Raw genomic sequence first — 12,177 nt, forward strand, 5'->3', positions numbered from 1 at the left:
GGATGCACATGGCATCCGTCCTTTTATGCCTGGCTTGTTTCACTCAGTGGAATGTCCCCAAGGTTCATCCGTGTTGCAAAAGGATCTCCTTCCTTTCTGAGGCTGAATAACATGCCATTGTATGTGTAGACCACGTTTTGTCTTTCCATTCAGCCTTTGATGGACACTTGGGTTGCTTCCCTTTTTCAGCTATTGTGAATAGTACATGAACGTGGGTTAAAGGTGCATTTCTTAAATACTTTATGTCACAGTTTTTTGTTGTTGTTTCTGCCAAAATTAGGGTCCAGTCTGCCCCGACAGCTCATCTGCTTTTGTGGAAACATCTCTAACCTCCTTTGATTCTATTTGTGTGCAATGGTGAGGAGGGAGGTCCTAGAAGGTGCATTTTCTGATCCAACCACTCCTTGACACCTGCATGTTTTTTCTCTGCAGTGTATAGGCCTTAGATACTGCACACTGCCTTACAGACCGCTTTTTCCCTGCAATGTGTGAGTATGTATGCACAGAGAGAGATTTCCTCTTGTTCCTCTCAGTTGGGGTTTTTATGAAGTAAACATCTTCCCAAGTGAGGAAACTGAGACCCATAGAAGTTACATGTCCCACTCCAGACCATAAAGCAGGATGAGGTGTCCAAGAGTCTTTCCTCTCCATTCCATGTTTAAGAAATAAACATCCTGGCTGCTGAGTGGGAGGTAATAGCAGAACACCCAAAGTGGAGATGCCCCACGAGTGGGGGAAATATGGGATTAAATTAAGGAAGTGGTCGGTACTGAAGATATAGATTTGCAAGTGGTCATCCTAGACATTAAAGCAGACAGGCCTGAGAGTCCTCCCCAGGGAGGACGCAAGAGTCAGTAGAGGAAGCAGAGGGTTGTGACAGATTCAAGGGAAAGTCCACAGTGAAGGGGCAGAGAGAAGAACAGGGGTTGGAGAAGTCAGCAGCACGTAGGGGAAAAATGAGATAGTAGCTGGAGGAGAGGATGGGCAGCAGGAGCTATCACTAAGATGGGACAGAGAAAAGAACCGTGAACTCCATCCAGTGCCACAGAGACATCAAGTAGGACAAAGATGGAGAAAAGGCCACTGGAGAGGGCAGTCAGGAGGACCCTAGTAACCTCTGAGAGTGCAATCACTTTAAGGAGACTAGGTATTGAACAGAAGAAAGACACATGTATAACTTGCAGGAAAGCACTTAGTGAAAAGAAGGGGCAGAACCAGACTGGGTCAAGTGATATTTCTGAGGTGAGTTATGAAGTGTGGGATATAGACTGTAAGACAAGGGAAGAGGTTTAATTGAGAGGGCAAGGTCCTGGGATGGCCAGGTGGGGGAGGGGAGTGATGAGCCTTAGCAAGGGACATTTTGTCTGAGAACATACTCCTCTCCCTCTCAGATGCAGGACCCCTGAAGTCTTCACTACCCCAAGGGACTGTGGTAAAAGATTGTGGTGAAAGACTTGTATCTAAAACTGGGCTGAAAATACATCTCCTTTTTTTTTTCCTTCCATTTTTAAGTGTATGGTTCAGCAGCATTAAGTACATTTACAGTGTAACCACCACCACCATCCATCTCCAGAACTTTTTCATTTTCCTGAACTGAAGCTCTGTTCCCATTAAACAATATCTCCGCATTCTCCACTCCCCCAGGCCCTGGCAACCCTCATCCTACTCTCCATCTCTATGCGTTTCACTCCTCTAGGTGGCTCACATAAGTGGAATCACACAGTATTTGTTTTTTTGTGACTGATTTATTTCACTTGGCATAATGTCCTCAAGGTTCATCCACACTTGTAGCGTGTGTCAGAATTTCCCTTCTTTTTAAGACTGAGCAAAATTCCACTGAATGTATATGACACATTTTGTTTATCTACTCATTTGTCCATGGACACTCGGGTTGCTTCCACCTTTTTTGGCAGTCGTGAATAATGTTACTGTGTACGAGGTTCAAGTCCCTACTTTGGATTACTTTGGGTATGTACCCAGAAGTGGAATTGCTGGATCATACGGTCATCCTATGTTAACTTTTTGGAGGAAACGTCATGCTGTTTTCCCTAGATGCACCGTTTCACATTCCCACCAGTAATGTGTGAGGGTTCTAATTTCTCCACATCCTTGATAACTCATTTTCTGTTTTGTTTGTTTGCTATTGATAATAGCCATCCTGGTGGGTATAAAGTGGTTGGTTACTTTTAAAAATACGTGTTTCTTCTTTAGACTGTAAGTTTTTAAAAAACTGACAATGCGAATATTTGCTTGAATGATTCTAATGACCTGAGCAGAATAAATGAGTAGTTCTCTAAGGGTGTTGGCATATATATTCAAGATTCCTTAAATCCCCTCCCCAGTGGTGGTGAAAACATGGTCACGTTTGAGTTTTGAAGAAAGATCCAGATGGGCAGAGAACTGAGAGAAGAACCTGAACTGAGATAAGAGGGAAAGGAGCGCCCTCTCGTGTCAGCTCTCTGTTGATGCCAGTGAATAAAGAAGTCAGCTGAGAACGCACATTTCCGATCTTCCGATGACGTTCCAACAACAGTGTTATCATCGAAGGCCAATCGCGTGCCCACTGCCTACAAGAAAATGTGGAAATATTAACTGAGTGGACTGTGATCCCTTGAAGAATCCCCATCACATTTCCGATCTTCCGATGACATTCCAACAACAGTGTTATCATCGAAGGCCAATCGCGTGCCCGCTGCCTACAAGAAAATGTGGAAATATTAACTGAGTGGACTGTGATCCCTTGAAGAATCCCCATTCTAGAGAGGGAATAAGATACATGCAGAAATAACTGTAGTAGAAGACAGAGCAAAGTGGACAGAGTACTTTGTGAATACAGAAGGGTCAAGACTTTGAAGGAGAGAGAAGTCAAGATTTACATCAAAATGTAAACCTGGCTGGTTAGAAAGGAGCTCGAGATGGCCCTGGGGTTTCTTTTACAGCCCCAGCCCCAGCTGGTCAGGACCTGGGAGGGCCAGCTTCTATGCGAAGGAGAGAGAAGTCAAGATTTACATCAAAATGTAAACCTGGCTGGTTAGAAAGGAGCTCGAGATGGCTCTGGGGTTTCTTTTACAGCCCCAGCCCCAGCTGGTCAGGACCTGGGAGGGCCAGCTTCTATGTGAGGACCACACAGGTCTAGCTGTCAGATCCCAGAGCCCTTTCTAGGTTTAGACAAGCTCTGTGTGTTCTTCGTCTCCCTCCATTCCCCGAGAATTTTTCTGCTTTACTTTCTTCTGTGTAGTGTCCTTCCCATAGCGATCTATCTCTTAAATTTCGTCTCCTGACACCCCTCTCCCCTACACTGCCTGTTGTCAGGGAGTCTGTCTCCATAGCTGCCCCTGGTCCTGATGCATTATGAAGGTCCTCTGTCTTTAGGTTTTTGCAAATATAATCAGTGTAGGGACAAGTTACAAAGGATTAAGACACTCTCTTGCAATCTCTGTTCCCAAAAGCAGCCGTCAGCTGGTCTAAGTCTCTTAGAGCCCTGAGGGGGTGACACTACCCCTCCCTTTGTCTGCATCTTTCTCTGCTCTAGTGGCACCGATCTCTTTCTAGGAAGACCCTCTTCTCAGCACAAATGCTGAATGAAGATGCACGGCAGTAGGTGTGGAAACATATCCCACCAGGTAGAAACTAGTGTTCACTGGGGAAGCTGCAAGGTGGTCACAGCGGATCTTTGGAGTCAAACACATCTGGGTTTAAACCCCAGCCCTGCTTCTTCATAGTGTGGCCACCTTCGACACATTCCTTTATCCCGAATTCTGCATCTGTAAAAGAAGGATAACGATATCTACCTGCCTGTCTCATAGGATTCTTGTGAAGATGAAATAAGATGGACTATAAGAAGAGCTTAGGAAATAGCTAGTTTAATAAATACCTGTCTCCTTCTCCTCATTCCCCAAACCTCCTTCTTATCTGGAAGTTCCTGCAAGTTTCGTGGCTGTGCCTGAGACTTCTAAGTCAGCTGTACAACAACTGAGATTACTTTTAAATTAATCACTTTTAAGTTAGGTTAAGGCAAGAGCTATATGGGAGACAGAAGAACGGCTGCTCTGTTTGGGTTCTGGTGTAGGGTGATCTGGGGAAGGTATTTCCAAACCATCTTGATTACTTCCCAAGACTTTTTCCAGTTTCCCAAGCCAGAAATCTGGGAGTCACTCTTGGTTTCTCCTTCTCTCTTGCTGCTCACATCTAAATTTGTAACTTTTGCTATCACTCCTGAAGATATTCCACACTGCCCTAGTTCTGTCCGTCCCCTCCACTGCTTTAGTTAAGTCACCACTGTCTCTTCCCTGGAAAACTGCAACAGCTTCCTAACTGGTCCTTGATAGTGAAGTGTTGTCCCCCTTCTTAATTATCAAGGAAACCAGAGTTCTTTCTAGATGCAACTCTTAGCAAGTTCCTCTCCTATTTAAAATCCTTTATTGGTTGCTCAACTACTGTCAGGATAAAGTCTTAACTCCTGCGCATGCATAACTTCCTGCTCAGGTCCCTGACTCCAGCTTGTTCTCTCATCGACCCTGCGCACACCAACCCCCACTGCTCCAGCTGCACTGGACTATTTAGAGTCCCAAGAAAAACTCACAGTGACTGGGGGGTTTCCTGGACGGGGGTCTTTCAGTGCTAAAACCAGGACAGCCCTGAGCAAACCAGGTGGTTGGTCATGCAGGGTTGCCCTTGGGTGTCTGCCTATCTTATTTCTCTGACTCCTCTCTCTGGAATGTCCCCCCTGTGTGCCCCATCTCCTATTTACTACTAAATACTACTCATCCCGGGCTTCTGCTTGGATGTCACTTCTGCAGCTCTCCATGGGTGGTTCATTAGTCCCTGCTGCGCTCTCACAGCTGGCGCTCCTTGCAGTGGGCGCTGCACAGTGATGACTGTGCTGTCTCCCTCCCAGGCACGGTAAGCTCGCTGAAAGCATGAACAGTGTTTTCTTATACCTATATTCCCAGAGCCCAGCTTAGAGCCTAGCACGTGGGAGGTGTTCAGTAAAGTTTTGCTGACTTTGTGAATATCAATGCCAGTTCATCTTTATCAATTGTTGTCTAGTTCATATCACGGCAGGAGACAGGCCTTGTCCATGTCACTATGTTGTGACCTACAGAGAAGTAAGGGTCCCACAGGGAACCATCCGGAGGTACAGATCTACTCCAGTGTGGTCACAAAAGTATTTCCCATCCCATGTGTTCTTCCAGAACCTTGTAGCTCTCCCAAATATGTGTCCCCTCAGCTTGAAATTGGTCAAGGCTCTCTGGCCAACTGCAGATGGTGGAAGTGACACTATGAGACGTCCAAGGCTAGGACATCAAAGATGATTCGGATTCCACTTACTTGCCCCCATGCTGTGAGAAACCCAAGCCACATGAGGGGGAACAGAGGCCCTGGCCCCCAGCCCTGGCTGAGTGCCCAGTATGACCAGCACCAACTTTCCATGCCATCTCCAAAGTGGATCCTCCACTCTCTGCTGGAGGGTCAGAGATGATCTCTGTCTCCACAGAGCCCTGCCCAAAGTGCAGATTCACAGGGAAAATAACTAAGGCTGTTGCAAGTAAGTTTGGGGTGCTTTGTTTCACAGGAAGAAAGAACTCAAACACAGCTTAAGACAAGATACAGCCACTTGCTGGTAGTCGATGAGCCCTTCCTTCTCTGGATATGTTCTTGCCCCAGAAGATCCTGGTTTATTCCAGAAGGGGCTGTGCACAGACTACAGTCTGGCCCATTCAAACATGTGCCCACAATGTTGAAGAGCTCTTGACCTAATCCAAGGATGCACTGGGACAAAGAGGAACAGATACGTGGAGCGGCAGGCCACCCCAGCATACACAGCTGCTCCTGGCACCTCGGGGCTGACCATGAGGGCTCGGGCTCCAGGAAGAGGACACCATTTCTGATAGCCATCGGCTTCTGGGACAAAGAGGAACAGATACGTGGAGCGGCAGGCCACCCCAGCATACACAGCTGCTCCTGGCACCTTGGGGCTGACCATGAGGGCTCGGGCTCCAGGAAGAGGACACCATTTCTGATAGCCATCGGCTTTGCCCACGGGAAGAACACAAGGCCTCAACACAGGGTGACATGTTGGCTTCACCCTGGGTGGTGCCAATGAACCAACTGTAAGTTGGTCGTGTTTTGTCCCCACCCATCATTTGGGTATCCAAACCACTCTGTCCTGGGCTGTCTTCCCAGGCCACCATTTTAACCACTCAGAAGAATATACACTACAGCCTGGCAAACACACACTTTTCTATCATTCTGCTTTACCTAGATAAGTAAGTATCCTAGAATGGCAACTTGTAGGACATTGAGATGGTTACACGGGTAGGTGGTTTAGCTTTGAACGTATGACTAATGTTTTGGCAGCTGAGTGACATTTTCTGTTTTGTAATAACGCTTTAAAGCCCATTAACACTGCTCAAGCAGCACTCGGAATTCTTCCTCTGGAAATGCAGACCCTTCCTCCATTGAGCTGGCCCTTCGCTGTTGTCCCACTCACACCCTGGCCCTCCCCACCCAGACCCGCCAGCCACACAGTCAGCTCTGCTCTGCCTCGGGAGGCTGGTGTCCAAGAGCTGCCACCTCCAGGCCTCTTTGCTCCAACTTCCAGATGGGTTTGTCCAAAGGAGGCGCAGGTGGGAGTGTGGGAAGGTGGGGAGGGAGGGGCTGGGTCTGCTCCCTCTTCCTCCCTGCCAGGCCTTGGCCAGGACAGTGACATGTGCCTTTGCCATGTGGCATGCACGCAGCAGCTGCAGCTGTCACTGGGTTCCAGGCACTCCACTTTCTCTCTCCTTTGCCTCTTCAGCCCAAGGGATGGTAAAGGTCTCTGCTGTTACTGCCTCCCGTACACTTTGCCACCCCTTCTCGGTTTTCTTAACAAGCCCACAGTGTGTGCTATGGGCCTAATTGGGTCTCCCACAAATTCATATGCTGAAGTCCCAACACCCAGTATCTCAGAATGTGACTGTATTTGATGACTGGGCCTTTAAAGAGGTAATTAAGGTTATGTGAGGTCATTAGGGTGGGCCCTAATCCAATATGACAAACGTCCTTATAAGAAGAAATTAGGACTCAGACATGCACAGAGGGATGACTGTGTGAGGACATGGGCAGGAGGCGCCATCTACAAGCCAAGGGGAGAGGCCTCAGGAGAAGCCAACCCCGTTACACTTTGATCGTGGATTTCCAGCCCCCAGAACTGTGAGGAGATGAATTTCTGTTGTTGAAGCCACTGGGTGTGTGGCACAGCCCTAGCAGACTAAGACACCGTGGTACTGACCCCTTCAGTAAACTGCTCAGGTAGCCCAGGGAGTGTGTTGTCTGGGTCCTCTGGGACCCTGCCAGTATTTCCAACGGTGCCACCACAGATCCCATCAACCCCACTATATCTGTCATCATGTTTCTAAGTCTGTACATTTTTCAACATTTATGCCATGAATTTCTTTTGCTGAACTTCTGTAGGACTCACTTTCACAGTCAGGTACTGAAACTGAAAGGGTTTCTAACAGAGGAGCCAAGGAAAACCCAGCTCTCCAACGTGTAGCGCATCTCGTCATTTCGATGAAGGTCCTTTCATATTCTTAAATCAGCTTCGGCTCTGGAGCCTGGATAGTAACGACTGAGGCCCGGGCAGTGAATCGTGGTTGCGGCATCGGGGGCTGGGAGTCCTGCTGACTGCAGAGAAGGCCAGGCGAGGCGAGCTGGCACTTTGAGAGGGGAGCTGGGACTCAGGGACATCTAGGGAGGGAAAAGGTACCATCAGAGTGAGAGTTATTAAAACATCGAAGGAAGCTTTCTAATTAAACTTATTTTAATGATATAAAACAATTTTACAAGATCATAGGGCTGGATAGGATTATTGAGATTTCCCAATTTCACTCCCCTCTACCCACATGCAATCTTCAACTTGAGCTACTAATAATAAGGCTTTTTAGTCTCCAAAGTGCTTTTGCTAACATTATTTCATGTGAACCTCAAGAAAACCATATGAGGTAGGTAGGAAAGGGTTAACAATCTGAACTTTATGCATAAATGAGACTGAGCAACAGGCAGTTTAGTGACAGCCCAAGTTCACATGGGCAAAAAGTGTCACGCTGGGACTGGAGACAGGTGATACTGGCACAGTGCCCATATTTTACACTCTGCTGATCTGTGCATGCACATTCTCTCAAAAAAGGCAAATGTCACAGGCTGGCATTCCAGCCAAAACTCACAGTGAGAAAGGATTTCTCCTCGACATCGACATGAGCAGGAAAGGGGAGAGAAAAGAATGGAGAGAGAAAAAGAAGGAATAATATATGCTGAGCTTGTAGAGAGGGAGAGTGATGTGCTCTTTAAGGTTCGCCCTCATCCTGGCTCCAACCATGCCAACAGAGACATAAGAGGACCCAGCAGAGCACAGATACCGTAGCCTCCCGTGAACACAGTCTCCCTCCTGTGACTCCATGTTGAGCTGGCAGTCGCGGGATCAGATCAGATCACCTGTTACCACTCTCTGATGCTCTGTCAGATATGTTTGCAATACACAAAGTTTCTGTGAATCTGGGGAAATCCTACTTTAGGCTTCCATTGACTTGGAAAAGGCACCAGCCAGTGACTGCTGTTTCTGGGCCTCCTCTGCAGCTAAACTGGTCCCTCGCTACTCCACAAGGACACCCCCACAGATTGATCTTCCTCACAACCCACACCTGCCAGAAGTGCTCTCTGTAGATCTGAGTCCTCCCTGAAATCTAACCTGTCCTTCAAGGCCTACCTCCTCCAAGAAGCTTGAGTGTCTCGACCCTCAGGGATTTTTTTTTTTCCTTTTTGTCTTTTTTCGTGACCGGCAACAGATCGCAACCCTCAGTGTCGCGCCCGCACCTTGCTCAGCCAGCGAGCAGCCGGTCTGTATGTGGGATCCGAACCCTCGGCGGGAGCACCACCGCACTCCCAAGCAGCACACCGAACCCTCGGCGGGAGCGCCACTGCTCCCAAGCGGCGCACTGTAGCAGTGCGCCACCGGGCCGGCCCACCCTCAGGGATTTTTCCAGCAGCTAAATTCCTGCAGCCACTATGACTGAGACCTCTGATTTAACAATGAACATGTGCTCTGGCATTTGCATTCATTTCTTTTTTTCTTTTTTTTTGTCCTTTTTGAGCCAGTGAGCGCTGTGAGCGCACCGGTCATCCCTATATAGGATCCGAACCCTGGCGGGAGCGCTGCTGCACTCCCAGCGCCGCACTCTCCCGAATGCGCCACGGGCTCGGCCCTTGCATTCATTTCTGAATATAATTCTTTGTCTCCCAATGAGACAGCAAGCTCCCTGCACTCAAAGCTGGAATCTTATACTTCATTGAACCCACCGGCACCTGCCTATAGTAGGTCCAGACATATTTATTGATGATTTTTCCAGGAAAGAGTGGGCAAAGCTGGAGTTAAACATAGCAAGTTGTTCCAAAGAGAAAAAGTGGGTGGGCGGAGAGTAAATCATCTTCCTGCATTTGACGTTGTCAGTGTTGTTTTAAGATCCCCGTGGAGTCAGCATTTTTGGTGTTAAAATCAGCATAAGGTAAGAGAATAAATAGGAATTTTCCTTTGTGCTCTTTTAGTAACAATGAAGATAAAATAATACCTGTTGAATGAACAAAAAGCCCAGCTCCCTGTGATACAAGAATGGGCAAGTCACACCTCACCTGTAACAGTTTCAAATTTAATCCTATTACTGCGCAAAGCTTATCTATCACTGCTTATGAGGACCCCTTTCTCTGGAGTCCCCAGGCAATCCACACGCCCAGGCAGGCTCCTGGCACCTCCTTTGTTCACTGTGGCAGGTCCCGGCACCCCCACCGCCCTCCTCTCCAAGAGTTGTCACCCCCTAACCAGACTGTTGGGCTCTCCCTCCAAGATTGGTTCTGGGAAGACGGTCTCCTGTGTCCATCCTTCCTTGCTGCTCTGGAAAACAAGCTTGCAGACCCTCTTCATTTTAAGACTTTCAAGTCCACCATTATGAGAGAAAAGACAAGATTTCAGAGGCAAACATGGGCAAGTTATATACAAGGGTAAACATCTTAGAGTCCTGGAACTTGGTTGACAGCATCTGACTACCTGGTGGAAGTGATAACTGGAAATTTCTTTCATACCAATGTTGGGGCTCACCCAGACGTTTTCTTCCTGCTGATCTTTGCCGCCTTGCTGCGAATGCCCCAACCCCACCCCTTCGCACAGGGGTCCGTCATCTTCTCCCCACATGGACCTAGCAACAAGGGGCATCTTAGCAGCATGATCGAACCCTAATTTCAAGTGGTTTATTTCACTTCTGAGCCCCTGGAAACTAGGCAAACTCTATTTTATGAAACCTCAATCTCACATCAGATTCTTCCGTAATGGACACTTTCCTACGGCTCCTCAGTGATTTTTTCTCTCTCTCTCTCTTTAAATATAATTGAGTTTGTTTATTTTTGAATATGTTACTTTTCTACGTAGTTCAATATTCTAAAGGCTCTAAAGTTTCAGTGAAAAAATCTCCCCCACCTCACTCCCTAGCCTCTCCGTTCCCTTCCTCATGGGCAACTGACGGTACCAGCTTTTGTGTACCCTTCCAGAGGTACTGTATACATATGCAAGCAAATGTACACAAAAATGCAAATATTTTTTCACCCTGTCCTTTTTACAGAATTGGTTGCATACTGTAAACACCATCACTTTTTGTTCACTGTACTGGTACATGTGAGATTGTGTATGGGGGTGTGTGTAGGATTGTTACAAATCAGTACCTAAAGAACTTCCTCAGCCTTGCAATGGTTGTATAACAGTCCATTTGTCAATGAGCCACACTGATGGGTTTTGGGGCTGCTGTCAGTGGTTTGCTCTTACAAGCAGTGCTGATCTAAATGATCTTCACATACGTGCAGGTCTCTCTGCTGTAGCTGTGTTTTCTGGGGGCTAATGGTGCTGAAAGCCGTGCGATCGACCGGTATTCCTAGTACTAGAGCATAATCACAAGCAGCGTTCCCTGTCCCTATGGAGAGGGATGGAACCAGGTCATTTAAATCTATTTTTCTCATCAGTTGGACTCACTGTTCCTTTTTTAGAGATATTAATCCAATAATGACCCTACATATTGTTATCGTGTCTTCCAATGGAAGGAAACAGGAGAAAAGAAACGGAGGGCCATGCTTTCCACACTGGAGACCTCCGGGGTTCTGTTCTTGGCCCGCATCCTGTGCAATCAGCACATAATCGTCCATGGCTGGACCTAATCTTCTCTGCCTGCTCTCCCTCCTGAGCTCCAGGCTCATACATCACCCTCCTCTGAATATGTCTGCTTCCAGTCCAGCAGGTACCTCAAATCTAACATGTCCTGCTGTGTTTCAGCCTAATGGAGAGTGGCATGAACATTAGTACAATTGCTGACTACAGAGACCTGGGAGTTATCCCAGGACCGGGCAGCTTCCCCTCTAGCCCATGAGCTCCTTGAGGGCAGGGACTGTATTTTATGAGGGTGGTGCCCCCAGTGCCTCATCCAGTGCCTGCAAAATACTTGTAAACAAACAAACATACCTACAATTTCTCCTTCTCTTTATTTCAGGCAATGGCTGAAATAACCTCCAGGTGGACTTTGAAGCGGGGGTAGAAGATTCCTATCTTCAGGCTGGAGGTGGTTTAATCGGGCACAGAGAAGTGAGTAAGAATGCCAGGAGCCCACTGAGCCTGAGGAACCCAAGAAAGAGCAGTGCCCCAGGGAGACTGAGGCCCGAGAAGAGATATAAACAGGAAACAACCTCATGTACCAGCTTGTATACAGACTGCGCTTTTCACTTCCTAATGATTTGCGTGTGTGTTCTCCATCCATGTTATTTGCAGACATTTGCAAATGAACATTGATATGAATGGCACCACTACATAAACCCGCAGATCAGTCAAGAGAACACATTAGGTAGAGCAGTACGTGGATGTGGAAAATAGATACACATAGCAACAACATGACAGCACCTGCAGTGTGTCAGCTACTCTTCCAGGAACACCAGCAACAACTGCAAATACCTGACTGCCAGGCGCTGTGCTAAGGGACACACACGTATTGTTTCATTTAATCTTCCTAACAAGCCTGTGATGTTGTAAAGAAAGATAAAGAAGGTGACAATCTTCACTTTGTAGAACAACCCCACCCACCTGCTTCTTTTTTTTTTTTTTTTTTTTATCTA

General features: G+C 47.3%; 1 protein-coding gene across 2 annotated transcripts in view; it reads right to left on the bottom strand.

The window, feature by feature from the left end:
• Positions 1-7,306: 7,306 nt before the first annotated feature.
• The window catches only part of FBXO16 (F-box protein 16), a 51,821-nt gene continuing 46,950 nt past the window's right edge, over positions 7,307-12,177 (bottom strand). The window contains exons 8-9 of one of the 2 annotated variants that reach the window (XM_008579135.1): positions 8,208-8,222; positions 7,307-7,731 (exon numbers count right to left, since the gene is read on the bottom strand). In XM_008579135.1, the coding sequence (XP_008577357.1) occupies positions 7,567-7,731; positions 8,208-8,222 (180 nt within the window). In that variant the 3' untranslated portion in view covers positions 7,307-7,566. The remainder of the gene's footprint in view (positions 7,732-8,207; positions 8,223-12,177) is intronic. The other variant, XM_008579136.1, reaches the window with a different exon arrangement.

Source organism: Galeopterus variegatus, unplaced genomic scaffold (assembly GCF_000696425.1).
Source record: "Galeopterus variegatus unplaced genomic scaffold, G_variegatus-3.0.2 Scaffold1819, whole genome shotgun sequence".
Lineage (NCBI taxonomy): Eukaryota > Metazoa > Chordata > Mammalia > Dermoptera > Cynocephalidae > Galeopterus > Galeopterus variegatus.